Below are 13,998 nucleotides of genomic sequence, written 5' to 3' on the forward strand. Positions count from 1 at the left end.
TACATTCAGCCAGTCTATGTCTTTTGGTTGGAGCATTTAATCCATTTACATTTAAGGTAATTATTGATACGTGAATTCTTATTGTCATTTTCTTGTTTGTTTCTGTAGGTCTTTTTTTCTTCCCTTCCTCTTTTGTTCTCGTGATTTGATGACTATCTTTAGAGTTGAATATGGATTGCTTTTTCTTTTTTGTGTATCTATTGTAGATTTTTGGTTTGTGGTTACCATGAGGTTTTTAAAAAAATTTTTATTTTATTTTATTATTATTATTATTTTTTCTCGGTACGCGGGCCTCTCACTGTTGTGGCCTCTCCTGTTGTGGAGCACAGGCTCCGCGGCCATGGCTCATGGGCCCAGCCGCTCCGCGGCATGTGGGATCTTCCTGGACCGGGGCACGAACCCGTGTCCCCTGCATAGGCAGGTGGACTCTCAACCATTGCGCCACCAGGGAAGCCCAAAATTTTTTATTTTATATTGGAGTAGAGTTGATTTACAATGTTGTTAGTTTCAGGTGCAGAGCAAAGTGATTCAGTCATACATATATCTAATCTTTTTCCCATTTAGGTCATTACAGAATATGGAGTAGAGTTCTTTGTGCTATACAGTAGGTTCTCATTAGTTATCTATTTAAAATATAGTCTGTTGTTAGTTTCAGGTGCAGAGCAAAGTGATTCAGTCATACATATATCTAATCTTTTTCCCATTTAGGTCATTACAGAATATGGAGTAGAGTTCTTTGTGCTATACAGTAGGTTCTCATTATTTTTAAATATCTATTTAAAATATAGTCGTGTGGGGCTTCCCTGGTGGCGGAGTGGTTGGGAGTCCGCCTGCCGATGCAGGGGACACGGGTTCGTGCCCCAGTCCGGGAAGATCCCACCTGCCGCGGAGTGGCTGGGCCCATGAGCCATGGCCACTGAGCCTGCGCGTCCGGAGCCTGTGCTCCGCAAAGGGAGAGTCCACAACAGTGAGAGGCCCACGTACCACAGAAAAATAAAATAAAATAAATAAAATATAGTAGTGTGTATGTCAATCCCAAACTTCCAATTTATCCCTCCCTTCCATTTCCCCTTTAGTAACCAAAAGTTTCTTTTCTTAGTTTGTGAGTCTATATCTGTTTTGTAAATAAGTTCGTTTGTATCATTTTCCTACAATTCCGCATATAAGTGATGTCATATATTTGTCTTTCTCTGACTTACTTCACTTAGTATGATAATCTCAGGGTCCATCCATGTTGCTGCAAATGACATTATTTCATTCTTTTTAATGGCTGAGTAATATTCCACTATATATATATATATAGCACATCTTCTTTATCTATTCCTCTGTTGATGGGCATTTAGGTTGCTTCCATGTCTTGACTATTGTAAACACTGCTGCAATGAACATTGTGCTGAATGTATCCTTTTGAATCAACCATGAGATTTTTGATATAGCAGTCTATATGTATAAAAGATTGATTTAAGTTGCTGGTTTCTTAATTTCATATGCATTTCCAATATCCTACATTTGTATTCTCCTCTTCTTATTATTACTGGTTTTGATATCATACCTGCAGGGAGATGATTTCCTACCTTTACTGTAGGCTTGTCTTTACTGGTGAGCTTTCCCATTCATAATTTTCTTCTTTCTAATTGTGGCCTTTTCTTTTCTGCCTAGAGAAGTTCCTTTAGCAGTTTGTTGGCATTTTGTTGTAAAGCTGGTTTGGTGGTGCTGAATTCTCTTAGCTTTTGCTTGTCTGTAAAGGTTTTGATTACTCCATTGAATCTGAACAAGAGCCTTGCTGGGTAGAGTATTCTTGGTTGTCGGTTTTTCCCTGTCATCACTTGAACTATATCATGCCAATCCCTTCTGGCCTTCAGTTTCTGCTGAAAAGTCAGCTGATGATAACTAAATGAAGATTTCCTTATATGTTACTTGTTGCTTTTCCCTTGTTGCTTTTAATATTTTCTCTTTGTCTTTAGTTTTTGAAAATTTGATTGATATGTCTTGGCATGTTCCTCCTTGGGTTTATCCTGTGTGGGCCTCTCTGTGCTTCCTGGACTTCAGCCCATGTTTCCCTTCCCATGTTAGGGAAGTTTTCGGCTATTATCTCTTCAAATATTTTCTCAGGCCCTTTCATTCTTCTGGGACCCCTATGATGCAAAAGTTGGTGCATTTAATGTTGTCTCAGAGGTCTCTTAGACTGTCCTCATTTCATTTTTTTTCTTTATTCTGTTCTGCAGCAATGATTTCCACCAATCTGTCTTCCAGCTCACTTATTTGTTCTTCTGCCTCATTTATTCTGCTATTGATTCCTTTTAGTGTATTTTTCATTTCAATTTTTGTATTGTTCATCTGTTTGTTCTTTAAATCTCCTAGCTCTTTGTTAATCATTTCTTGTATCTTCTTGGGCTGTGCCTCCATTATTTTTCCAAGATCTTGGATCACCTTTACTATCATTTCTCTGAATACTTTTTCAGGCAGATTGCCTATCTATCTCCACTTCACTTACTTGTTCTTCTGGGGTTTTATTATCATCTTGTTCCTTCATCTGGAACATATTCCTCTGCCATCTCGTCTAACTTTCTGTGTCTGTGGCCTTCATTTCTCAGGCTGCAGGTTTGTAGTTCCTCTTGCTTCTGGTGTCTGCCCCCTGGTGGGTAAGGTTGATCCAGGGGCTTGTGCAGGCTTCATGGTGGGAGGGCCTGGTGCCTGCACACTGGTAGATGGAGCATGTTCTTGTCCCTCTGGTGGGCAGGGCTGTTTCAAGAGGTGTGTTTAGAGGCAGCTGTGCATTCAGGATGACTTTAGGCAGCCTGTAAGTGGGGCTGTGTTGGTTGTTTGGCCTGAGGCATCCCAACACTGGACCTTGCAGGCTATTGAGGGGGGCAGGTTTCAGTGCCAAAATGTTGACTTCCAGGAGAGCTCATGCCAATGAGTACTCCCTGGGGCCTCTGCCACCAGTGTCCTTGCCCCCAGTGAGCCACAGCTGACCACCACCTCCCCAGAAGACCCTCCAAGATACACAGGTAGGTCTGGCCCAGGCTCTTATGGAGTCACTTCTTTGCCCTGGATCCCAGTGCACATGAAACCTTGTGTGTGCCTTCCAAGAGTGGAGTTTCTTTTTTCCCCAGTCCTGTGGAGCTCCTGCGCGTTGAAGGCCTTCTCATGCACTGCTGGCCTTCAAAGCCAAATGCTCTGGGCTCTCCTCCTCCTGATGCCAGATCCCCAGGCTGGGGAGCCTGACGTGGGGCTCAGAACTCTCACTCCTGTGGAGAACCTCTGTGATATAATTATTTTCCAGTTTTTGGGTCACCCACCCAGTGCGTATGGGATTTGATTTTATTGCAAATGTGCCCCTCCTACCATCTTGTTGTGGCTTCTTCTTTGTCTTCGGATGTAGAATATCTTCTTTGCTAGGTTCCAGTTGTTCAGTGGTTGTGATTTTGGTTTTTGTGAGAGGAGGTGAGCTCAATTTCTTCTACTCCACCATCTTGTCTCTTCCCATGTCAATTATTACCTTAAATGTCAACGGAGTAAATGATCCAATCAAAAGACAGAGTGATTGATAGATTGAATAAAAACATGAACCTACAATATGCTGCCTAAAAATGTCTCACTTTAGGGTGAAAGACAAGCACAGACCGAAAGTGCGGGGATGAAAAAAATATTTCATGAAAATGGAAACAATAAGAAAGCTGGGGTAGAAATACTCATATTAGACAAAACAGACTTTAAAACAAAGGCCATAAAGAAAGACAAAGAAGTGTATCATATGATAAAGGGATCAATACTAAAAGAGGCTATTATACTGATTAACATATATGCACCCAATATAGGAGCACCTAAATATGTAAAAGAAATACTAATAGACATAAAGGGAGAAATTGACTGGAATGCAATAATAGTAGGAGATTTTAACACCCCAGTGACATCAATGGACAGATCATCCAGACAAAATCAGTAAGGCAACAGAGGTCCTAAATGACACAACAAACCAGTTGTACTTGTTGTCAAGCACACATGGAACATTCTCCAGGATAGACCACACACTAGGTGACAAAACAAGCCTCAACAAATTTAGAAATCATTTCAAGCATTTTTCCTGACCACAATGTATGAAACTACCAGAGAAAGAAAAACAGGAAAAGAGTGAATACATGGAGACTAAACAACAAGCCACTAAAAAAACTAATGGATCAATGATGAAATCAAATAAGAAATCGGAAAATGAGAACAAAACCTTACAAAATCTATGGGATGCAGCAAAAGCAGTTCTAATAGGGAAGTTCATAGCAATAAGGCCTTCCTCAAGAGATAAGAAAAATCTCAACCTAACGTACTAGCTAAATGAATTAGAAAAATTAGAACAAAAAAAAAAACCTCACAGCAGAAGAAAGGAAATAATAAAGATTACAGAGGAAATAAAATAGAGATTAAAAAAATAGAAAAGCTCAATAAAATCAAGACCAGGTTTTTTGAAAAGATAAACTTCTAGCCAGGCCCACCAAGAAGAAAACAGGATCCAAATAAACAAAATAAGAAAGAGGAGAAATAACTAATACCACAGAAATACCAAAAGAAAAAAAAAAAAGAAAATACTATGAAAAGTTATATGCCAACTAATTGGACAATCTAAAAGAAATGGACAAGTTTCTAGACACAGCCCACCAAAACGGAATCAAGAAGAAACAGATAATTTAAACAGATTGAGCACTGTAAGTGAAATAGAATCTGTAAAAGAAAACAAAACAAAGCTCCCTGCAAACAAGTCCAGGACTTGATGGCTTCACTGGGGAATTCTACCAAACATATAAAGAAAAACTTATACCTATCCTTCTCAAACTATGCCAAAAATTGAAAAGGAGGGAAAACTCCCAGAGTCACTCCATGAAGCCACCATCACTCTGATACTAAAATCAGACAAAGACACTACAAAAAAAGAAAATTACAGGTCAATATATTTGATGAATAGAGATGAAAAATGTATCAATGTAATGTGCCAGATTAACAAAAGGAAAGACAAAGCACATGATCATCTCAATAGATGCGGAGAAAACATTTGAAAAAATTCAACATCCATTCATGATAAAAATTCTCACCAAAGTGGGTACAGAGGGAACATATCTCAACATAATAAAAGCCATTTGTGACAAACCTACAGCCTACATAATACTCAATGGTGAAAAGCTGAAAACCTTCCTGCTAAACTCAGGAACAAGACAAGGGTGCCCACTCTCACTGCTTCTATTTAAAATAGTATTGGAAGTCCTAGCCACAGCAATCAGACAGGAAAAAGAAATAAAAAGTATCCAAGTTGGAGGGAAAGAGATAAAACTGTCACTATTTACAGATGACATGATACTCTATATAGAGAATCCTAAAGTCTCCACACAAAAACTATTAGAACTAATAAATGAATTCAGCAAGGTAGCAGAATACAACATTAATATACAGAAATCTGTTGCATTTCTTTACACTAACTATGAAATATCAGAAATTTAAAAATCCTTTTTAAAATCACATAAAAAATACCCAGGAATAAACTTAACCAGTGAGGTAAAAGACCTTTATACTAAAAACTATAAAACATTGTAAAGGCAACTGAAGATGATTCAAGGAAATGGAAAGATATCCCATGCTCTTGGATTGGAAGAATTAGTATTATTAAACTGGCCATACTACCCAAAGCAATCTACAGATTTAATGCAATCCCTGTCAAAATACCATGACATTTTTTTCACATAACTAGAACAAGTAAACCTAAAATTTATGTGGAACCACAAAAGACCCAGAATTGCCAAAGCAATCCTGAGGAAAAGGAACAAAGCTTGGAGGCGTAACCCTTCCAGACTTCAGACTATACTACAAAGTTACAGTAATCAAAATAGCTTGGTATTGGCACAAAGACAGACATATGGATCAATGGAATAGGATAGAGAGGCCAGAAATAAACCCAAACACTTATGGTCAATTAATCTATGACAAAGGAGGCAAGAATACAATGCAGAAAAGACAGTCTCTTCAAAAAGTGGTGTTGGGAAAGCTGGACAGCTACGTGTAAATCATACCTTATAGAAAAATAAATTCAAAGTGGTTTAAAGAACTAAATGTAAGACATACCATAAAACTCATAGAAGATTACATAGGCAAAACATTCTCTGCCATAAATCGTAGCAAGATTTTCTTAGATCAGTCTCCCAAGGCAAAAGAAATAAAAGCAAAAATAAACAAATGGGACCTAATCAAACTTAAAGCTTTTGCACATCAAAGGAAACCATCAACAAAACAAAAAGACAAGCTACAGAATGGGAGGAAATATTTGCAAATGATTTGACTGACAAGGGGTTAATATCCAAACAGCTCATACAATTCAATATTGAAAAAACAAACAACCCAATGGGCAGAAAACCTAAATAGACATTTCTCCAAAAACGACATACAGATGGTCAACAGGCACATGAGAAGGTGCTTAACACCGCTAATTATTAAGGAAATACAAATCAAAACCATAATGATGTGTCACCTCACACTGGTCAGACTGGCTATCATCAAAAAGTCTGCAAATAATAAATGCTGGAGAGGGTGTGGAGAAAAGGGAACCCTTCTGCACTATTGGTGGGAATGTAAATTGATGTAGCCAGTATAGAAAACAGTACAGAGGTTCCTTAAGAAACTAAAAATACAGTTACCATATGATCCAGCAATCCCTCTCCTGGGCATATATCTGGAAAAGATGAAAACTCTAATTCGAAAAGATATATGCACCCCATTGTTCACAGCAGCACTATGTACAATAACTAAGACATGGAAACAACCCAAGTGCCCACTAACACCTGATTGGCTTAAGAAGATGTGGTACAATGGAATATTACTCAGCCGTAAAAAAGAATGAAATAATTCCATTTGCAGCAACATGGATGGACCTAGAGAAAAGTATACGTAGTGAAGTCCAAGAAAAACAAATATTATATGATATCACTTACGTGTGAAATCTAAAAAATAATACAAATGGATCTATATATAAAACAGAAATAGACTCACAGACATAGAAAACAAACTTATAGTTACCAAAGGGAAAAGGGAGGGGGGAAGGGATAAATTAGGAGTATGGCACTAACAAACTACTATACATAAAGTAGATAAGCAACAAGGATTTACTGTATAGTGCAGGGAAATATATTCAATATCTTGTATTAACCTATAATGGAAAATAATCTGAAGAAATATGTAACTGAATCACTTTGCTGTACACCTGAAACTAACACAGTATTCTAAGTCAACTAAACTTCAATTAAAAAAAAAATCACCACTTCTACAAAAGCATACAGCACAATCATAAAGTCAATTTTGTTTTAATAGCAGTTGTATTCAGTAGCATTTCTAAGAAACAAGATAACCAGTAGTTATAAAGTTGGAGTCATGTGCCAGACTGCCTGGGTTTAACTCCTAGCTCTGCTAATGAACAAGTTATAAAACTGTGCTTCAGTTTTATCATCTCCAAAATAGATATAACAGTTATAATTATTATATATTTAAATAATTATATAAGTAATAACATGCAAATAATAATTATTATTATTAACCTGTAGGGATTTCATGAGGATTAAATGAACTAATACAGGGAAAGTGTTTAGAAGAGCATCAATAAACATGATTTCTTCTATTCCCCGACACATTACATAGTGGGAGGACCATAGATGTACTTCCAAGTTTGAAATTCTTGCAGGGCAAGGAGTATTTGTAAATTTCTGCCATGAGTCCACATACTTACTTACTTATTTTCTAGGGTATCAATCCTTCTCTTTTGAGGCCATGCAGAATACATCTCTCATTCTCATCTTTTCAGATGTAGCAAACATTAGCTTTTTTTTTTTTTTTTTTTTCCCGGTACGCGGGCCTCTCACTGTCGTGGCCTCTCCCGTTGCGGAGCACAGGCTCCGGACGCACAGGCTCAGTGGCCATGGCTCACGGGCCCAGCCGCTCCGTGGCATGTGGGATCTTCCCTGACCAGGGCACGAACCCATGTCCCCTGCATTGGCAGGTGGACTCTCAACCACTGCACCACCAGGGAAGCCCAGCATCAGCATTTTTAAAGCCATAGTGTTTTTCTGTTAATTATATGTGGACAAAAAAACTGAGTAAAACTCGCCTGCAACACCTAAACTTAAATATCAAGAACGAAAACCACTACTATGCATGTGAAATAAAATGTAGGTTATAAATAATGTTTTACTATAATTAATTCTTATGTGGTATTTTCTGTTTAAGCATGCTAATTTTTTTCTATTAAATACAGTAAATGGTCTTACTTAATGCATTCATTCACATAGCAAGAATCTTGAAAGTAATGAATTATTTTAGAGTATTTTTCTAGCACTTTTTTTTGTGGGAAAACTATCCTTGAATGTTCCATTTTGGGTATGTTCTACATTTATAAAATGGATCAAAATTAAAGAATGAAATCCATTATGAGAGACTCAGTTCTGATACACTAAATTAAAAAAAAAGTTTGATATATTTTCATTAAGTGCAGGAAATGACAAAAAGTCCTCTGATTTCATGGAAAAAAAGAATATAGTCCTTTCCCAAGTCATTTCTATTCTTTTAAAGATCAAGATTTAAAATGTTCATTTGAAAGTTCTGTTTATGTAGTGGAAAGCTCTCAGGTTGACAATGAGAGCTTTGCTGCAATTTTTCAGGATATTGGTTAAACTGGGTTTGGCTTTATTTTACCCTCAGGATTGCCTGGATGCCGTGAGGTCTCTGACATACCAGTGACTAACATCCACTGCTCTTCATTACAGGGTGACAGTGGTGGGCCTCTGGTCTGTGAGCGGCCTGGAGGACAGTGGACATTATTTGGCTTAACTTCATGGGGCTCTGTCTGCTTTTCCAAAGTCCTGGGACCTGGAGTTTATAGCAACGTGACATACTTTGTCAAATGGATTGAAAGACAAATATACATCCACACCTTTTTCCTAAACTAATTCCAAGGATGATCAGAGACTTTTACCAGCGACACTCAGAGCAAATAGCCTTCTCGATAGTGGAGGACTTCCTGCAGAGAGCTGTGTGGAAGCACTTTCATGGACAGTAATGCTCCACAGTGCACTGCAAATGTTCATGTTTGTCTTGGTCTAATTTTATGCAGCTTTGTTTTTTTTAAATTCTGTTTTTCTCTTACATCAAGTTGAATGAAAATCTTTTAAAAACCAACGCAAAACAGAGTTTGTTATTTTGCCAGGAAGGCCTAACCTTGACTGTAACATGAAATGATCAACTCTGGAAAGAGAAGAGTGAGGGGACTAGGGTAACAGGTTAGAGAAAGTTCCCTTTTGTCCAATCACAAAAAGGACATTGAGATCCAGGCTGACTAATCTTTGCCAGCTTTTGTTTCTCAAGCACAAGAGCATAATGGCAAATTACAATATTAACATCAGAGACTTGCTTTTGATTTATTAAAAGCCAAGATAATTTACATGCTTATGTTATTTACTATTACTCTTCTAAAGTTTGCATAATTCTGAGAACTTATGAAAGACAGAGCATCCATTTAGGTAGCTGAAATAGCAAATCACATTGAGCACAAAGCTCTTTTGACATCAATATTAGCACTTGACATGCCTGGACTGCCCATTCTGAATTTAAATCAAGATTGTAATTTTATAGAAAAGTCTCCAAAGAACCTTCCCAGAGCTGGGGTTTGTTCACTATGTATCACTTAGCCAATTGAGATTTCGACAACTAGGAAAATACCTGTGGGAAATATTTCATTCTGCCTATGTGACAATGAAGTTGAGATTAAACTTTGCTATAGGAGGATTTGCTTTAGAGTAGAGAGATGCAATTTTTTTAAAAGAAAATTACACCCCACCCCTAATTAAGTATTTTCCAGTTTTCTTGTGTTTGTCCATACCAATAAAGTCACAGAAATGCATCTGAAAGCACAGTAAAACTTTGCACGGAGAAAAACATTTTGTAATTGTCGTTGAAAGATGTTTAATATCTGGTGTTGCCATTTCTTCCCATTGATAATTAAAACAAAAATTTAAAGATGCTTTTAAGCACTAGGCCACTTTACACACATCAATTTTGAAGTAATTAGTGGTTACAGTATTTTTTCCCCACAAAAAAGCTTCAAAATACAAATCTTCACATGCACCTACTTAAATTAGTCAGGCATCCATTTTGCAACATCCAAATGCCTTTTGAACAAGTAGGATTCCCTCCACCAGCAACCTGGGCTGCCTCAGCATTCCCCAGAGACTACCTGCAATTTTATACGTGTCTTTTTTGTACTCTTTTCTATATGTGTGCGTAGGTGACATTCGAAAAGTTGTCTTGACACTTTCCACATTATTCATCTCTTGTTCTGTAGTTTATATAAACCTATTGAGAATGTAAAATCTGGCAACCGAATTGTGGTCACAACTGTATGAAAGTTTAAGAACATATGTCAGTGTTGTTATACTTATAGGTACATAATGTAACAACATATACTCAACTTATGTTCAGTGAAATATATATATTGTACTTATTTTAAGTAACCCTTAATACAAATAAAATGGTATAATCTTTTCTTTTTATGGCTATAAAACATGGAGCAAGCCCCAGAAAATGGTGCCTCCCACTATTATAGTTGGCACCCAGTTTCCCACCAATCAAAATTTTCTTGTGTTATATCTCACTCCCCCAGGAACATGCTCTTTTATTTTAGATGGAAGATGGCTCTTTGATGAGTCTGAAATGAGAGGTTGCTAGCAGTCTCCAATAACCCATTGAGGGTCCAAGGAAAACTTCAGCCCTGATTAGAAGGCAAGGATCTTTCATGTCTAGAGCACATTTTGGGAATCTGATCCAATTCTTCTATAAATCTTTTTGGGTAAAATTGTATCACACATGTATACTGTTAATTTTTTTTTTTTTTGGCTACTAGGAGCAGATTTAGGCTCCCCCAAATTTGGTGGAATACACTGAATACCGAAATGCAACAGACCACATCAGCTTGGGTAACTTTGTGTGAAAGAGTTATTGTAGATAAGACCCTTTACAGGCTTCATACAGATCCCAAATCTCTTTTGCCTGAAGGCCAGAAGTGTTTCAGAATCCAGAATTTTAAAAAATTTAAAAAGTATAACATTACAACGTTTAGCACCCAGTAATAAAATCTACTAATAATTTCGTAGCAAAATGTATGAATAATTACATTAAATAAATAAATAGCCTTACATCTGTTTAAGACATTGAATTTGTGCCTAATTTATGAAAACTTTTTCAGTTTTCAGAGTTCTTGAGATTGTGGAATTGTGGATAAGAGATTGTAGACCCATAACATGAAGACTCAAGACTTTACTCATGTGTACAGATACTTTACATCCTGGAGACTGACCTTTTCTCTTAGTCTTTTGGACTCAGTCTTTTTATCCTTAGATTCTAATCTTTTATTTGTAAGTGAATATGTCTCTAAATTTTTATTTATCGGAAGATGATGATCTCAAGGAATGAATGCCAGCTACTATGAGGATCACTGACTTTTCCATGTAAGAAAAGGTCAAAACAATATTCTGGTAAAAGGTGTGCTTTGGGATTTTCCTTCTAAGCTCTGATACCAATTACTGTTGGATTTGGTGAGTATCTATAGGAGCAATGATAGCTTTTTGTATATGTTATTTATTAAATAGTTTATTTTTAAAAAATCGTAAGAAAGAAGAAAGCTACCTCCATTAGCCATATGGGATTTTGAATATTCTAGAAATCAGTCTGTATAAAAGACTACTTGCAATAACATCAGAAGGCTACAAAAAATGTCAGACCAGGACAGTAGGTAGCAGGTAGAAGATTAAGCCCTGAGCATAATACTTGAGTAGTCATTAAGAAGAGCTTCATATGGACATGGAACATTAGCATTGAAATTTCATGAAGGAAATTCTGGGTGGCTGACAATTTTCAGATGGACAGATACAGACTTTTAAAAGAACTCAACAAGAAAATATAATCTTAAAATAATACCTGGCAGTTTTGGTAGAAACTAGTTTCTTTGTTCCAACTAAAACCAGCATACATGATTTGCAACAGCAATTAACTTTATATAGACATTCTTGTCCTAAAATGTATTAAAAAACAAATCTAAGAACCTCATGGAATCCTCCTGAGAACCACCTGTATTAGTGTCAGTTCCATAATATCTCCTTTTTAGAGGTTGCAACAGCAGAAAAGTTGTAGGGTATTGTAAAGACTATAAACCCTCAAATGATCTCCTGAAGACTGTTCTGAAATTGATTGTCTCATTTTGATTAGGCTATTGTCAGTTTTAGAATATGGGAAATTGACAAAGGGCCCCTGGACTCAGCTGATTTTGTATTCCTTACCTATGGCCTCTGTTTCCCAATTGAAAACATCTGCACAGAGGTATACCTCATAAAAAGTCTTCTGTTGACAGGAAGCAGAGAGAAGAACACATCTCCATGGAACCCTGGCATCCCTGCTGCCCCTTACCAGTGAAGCCTTCCACCTCAAGAGAACACTGAAATGAACAGATAGTAAAATAAATATATGTCTCAAATGAATTCCCTTGAAAATATGTGCATTTCTAGAACAATTAAAATGCTTTTACAAAATCCAAAAAGTTTCCTAAAAGCATTTGATTCTGAATTAAATATTTTACTTCTCTAAACTCTGTTCAGGTCAAACTCTAACCTCCTTTACAAATGTCTACAAACAGACAGTAAAGGTCATCACATTGGCTTTTCCAAGCCCAGTAAAATGTTCTTGTCCCTGAAGGAAAAATCCAAGTCATGCTGGTTTGGTAGAGGAGCCTCTTCAAAGGCCCTCTTCCAAACTTGAAGGACTACTTGCAACTCCAAGGAGGGTATTCTGCTTTTTTAATCCTTTGAGGGTCCAGCCATCCCTGAGGCCTTATTTTCAGAGTAGTCCGAGTCTAAAGCAGTTTCACACACAGATAAATTTCCTTGCTCAACAGCACAAGGAGTTGCCGACATCACTGCAAAGACAGCAGAAGGGTCAGAAATGGGTATTCTCTCTGACTTAACAGCTGAGTGGTCAGAATACTTAGATGTCAACTGATCCATCTTTCCAGCCCCTTTCCACTTCTTGAGAGCTTCAGTCCTCTCCTCTGCAGGCAGTCTGTCAAAGTGTTTTGCCCTCAGAATTGGAGATGGGAACAGAGATCCCTGAAGAACTCTGTATATAAACCTAGGTTACAAAAAGCATCACAGAATTACATTCACCTCAAATGCATTACGGGACACACAAAATACTCACCAGTTAGAAAAAGTAGAAGGGTCTGATGACCCTTCTTGAGGTAAAGGGGGAGAATACGTGAATTATAAAATGGAAATAATAATATTAAATTAATGTTTGCAAAGCACTGAGAAAATAGTGAGTTCCTCATTGTCAAATAAATAAAAAATAAAACCTGTAAAAGTAGAGACACCAATAGTGCTACAGCCTTAATGTTAACTTAAATGAGATAATACATATAAAGCAGGCCAAGCATTGGCACACAGTAAGTGAGTAGTTTTTTAAATGCTAGCTATTAGTTTCCTATGGCTATTGTAGCAAATTACCACAAACTTGTCCCTTTCAGTCCAAGCTGATAGTATTTATGCTGCTACAGCATTCACAAAAACCTTGTAAGTCTCCAATGTATGTCATGGGTATTTACACCATTAGATAAGAGGGTCCTCCACAGATCTTTCCTGTATATCCCATCTCCTTCCTTGGTGACTGCTGAGATGGCTGAGAGGATCCATGAGTCACACACCTAATCTCTTCAGCACTAGCAAAGGCTGTCCAGCCACACTCTGGGCCTTCTCTCCAGAGCATACTCCCAACAACCAATCTCCTAATTTTAGCAAATTTAATACCTGGATAGGCTGAGAATTTTCTAAATCTAGTTCCTTTGGGCTTAATAGTACTTCCCTCAGTCTCTTTTCTCTCACATTTTTCTATAAGCAGCAAGAAGAAACCAGACCAAACCTTCAAAGATTTGCT

General features: G+C 37.2%; 2 protein-coding genes across 4 annotated transcripts in view; one reads left to right on the forward strand and one right to left on the reverse strand.

The window, feature by feature from the left end:
• The window catches only part of CORIN (corin, serine peptidase), a 229,776-nt gene extending 220,660 nt beyond the window's left edge, over window positions 1-9,116 (forward strand). The window contains exon 21 of the mRNA XM_024131999.2: window positions 8,790-9,116. Within this exon, the coding sequence (XP_023987767.1) occupies window positions 8,790-8,972 (183 nt within the window). The 3' untranslated portion in view covers window positions 8,973-9,116. The remainder of the gene's footprint in view (window positions 1-8,789) is intronic.
• Window positions 9,117-9,839: 723 nt separating this feature from the next.
• Window positions 9,840-13,998, reverse strand: part of ATP10D (ATPase phospholipid transporting 10D (putative)) — a 122,653-nt gene continuing 118,494 nt past the window's right edge. Inside the window, exon 22 of one of the 3 annotated variants that reach the window (XM_024131934.2) lies at window positions 9,840-13,197. In XM_024131934.2, coding sequence (XP_023987702.1) covers window positions 12,867-13,197 — 331 coding nt within the window. In that variant the 3' untranslated portion in view covers window positions 9,840-12,866. The remainder of the gene's footprint in view (window positions 13,198-13,998) is intronic. The other 2 variants (XM_007117188.3, XM_024131933.2) reach the window with 2 other exon arrangements.

The sequence above is a fragment of the Physeter macrocephalus genome, chromosome 7, assembly GCF_002837175.3.
Source record: "Physeter macrocephalus isolate SW-GA chromosome 7, ASM283717v5, whole genome shotgun sequence".
In the NCBI taxonomy this organism is placed as follows: Eukaryota; Metazoa; Chordata; class Mammalia; order Artiodactyla; family Physeteridae; genus Physeter; species Physeter macrocephalus.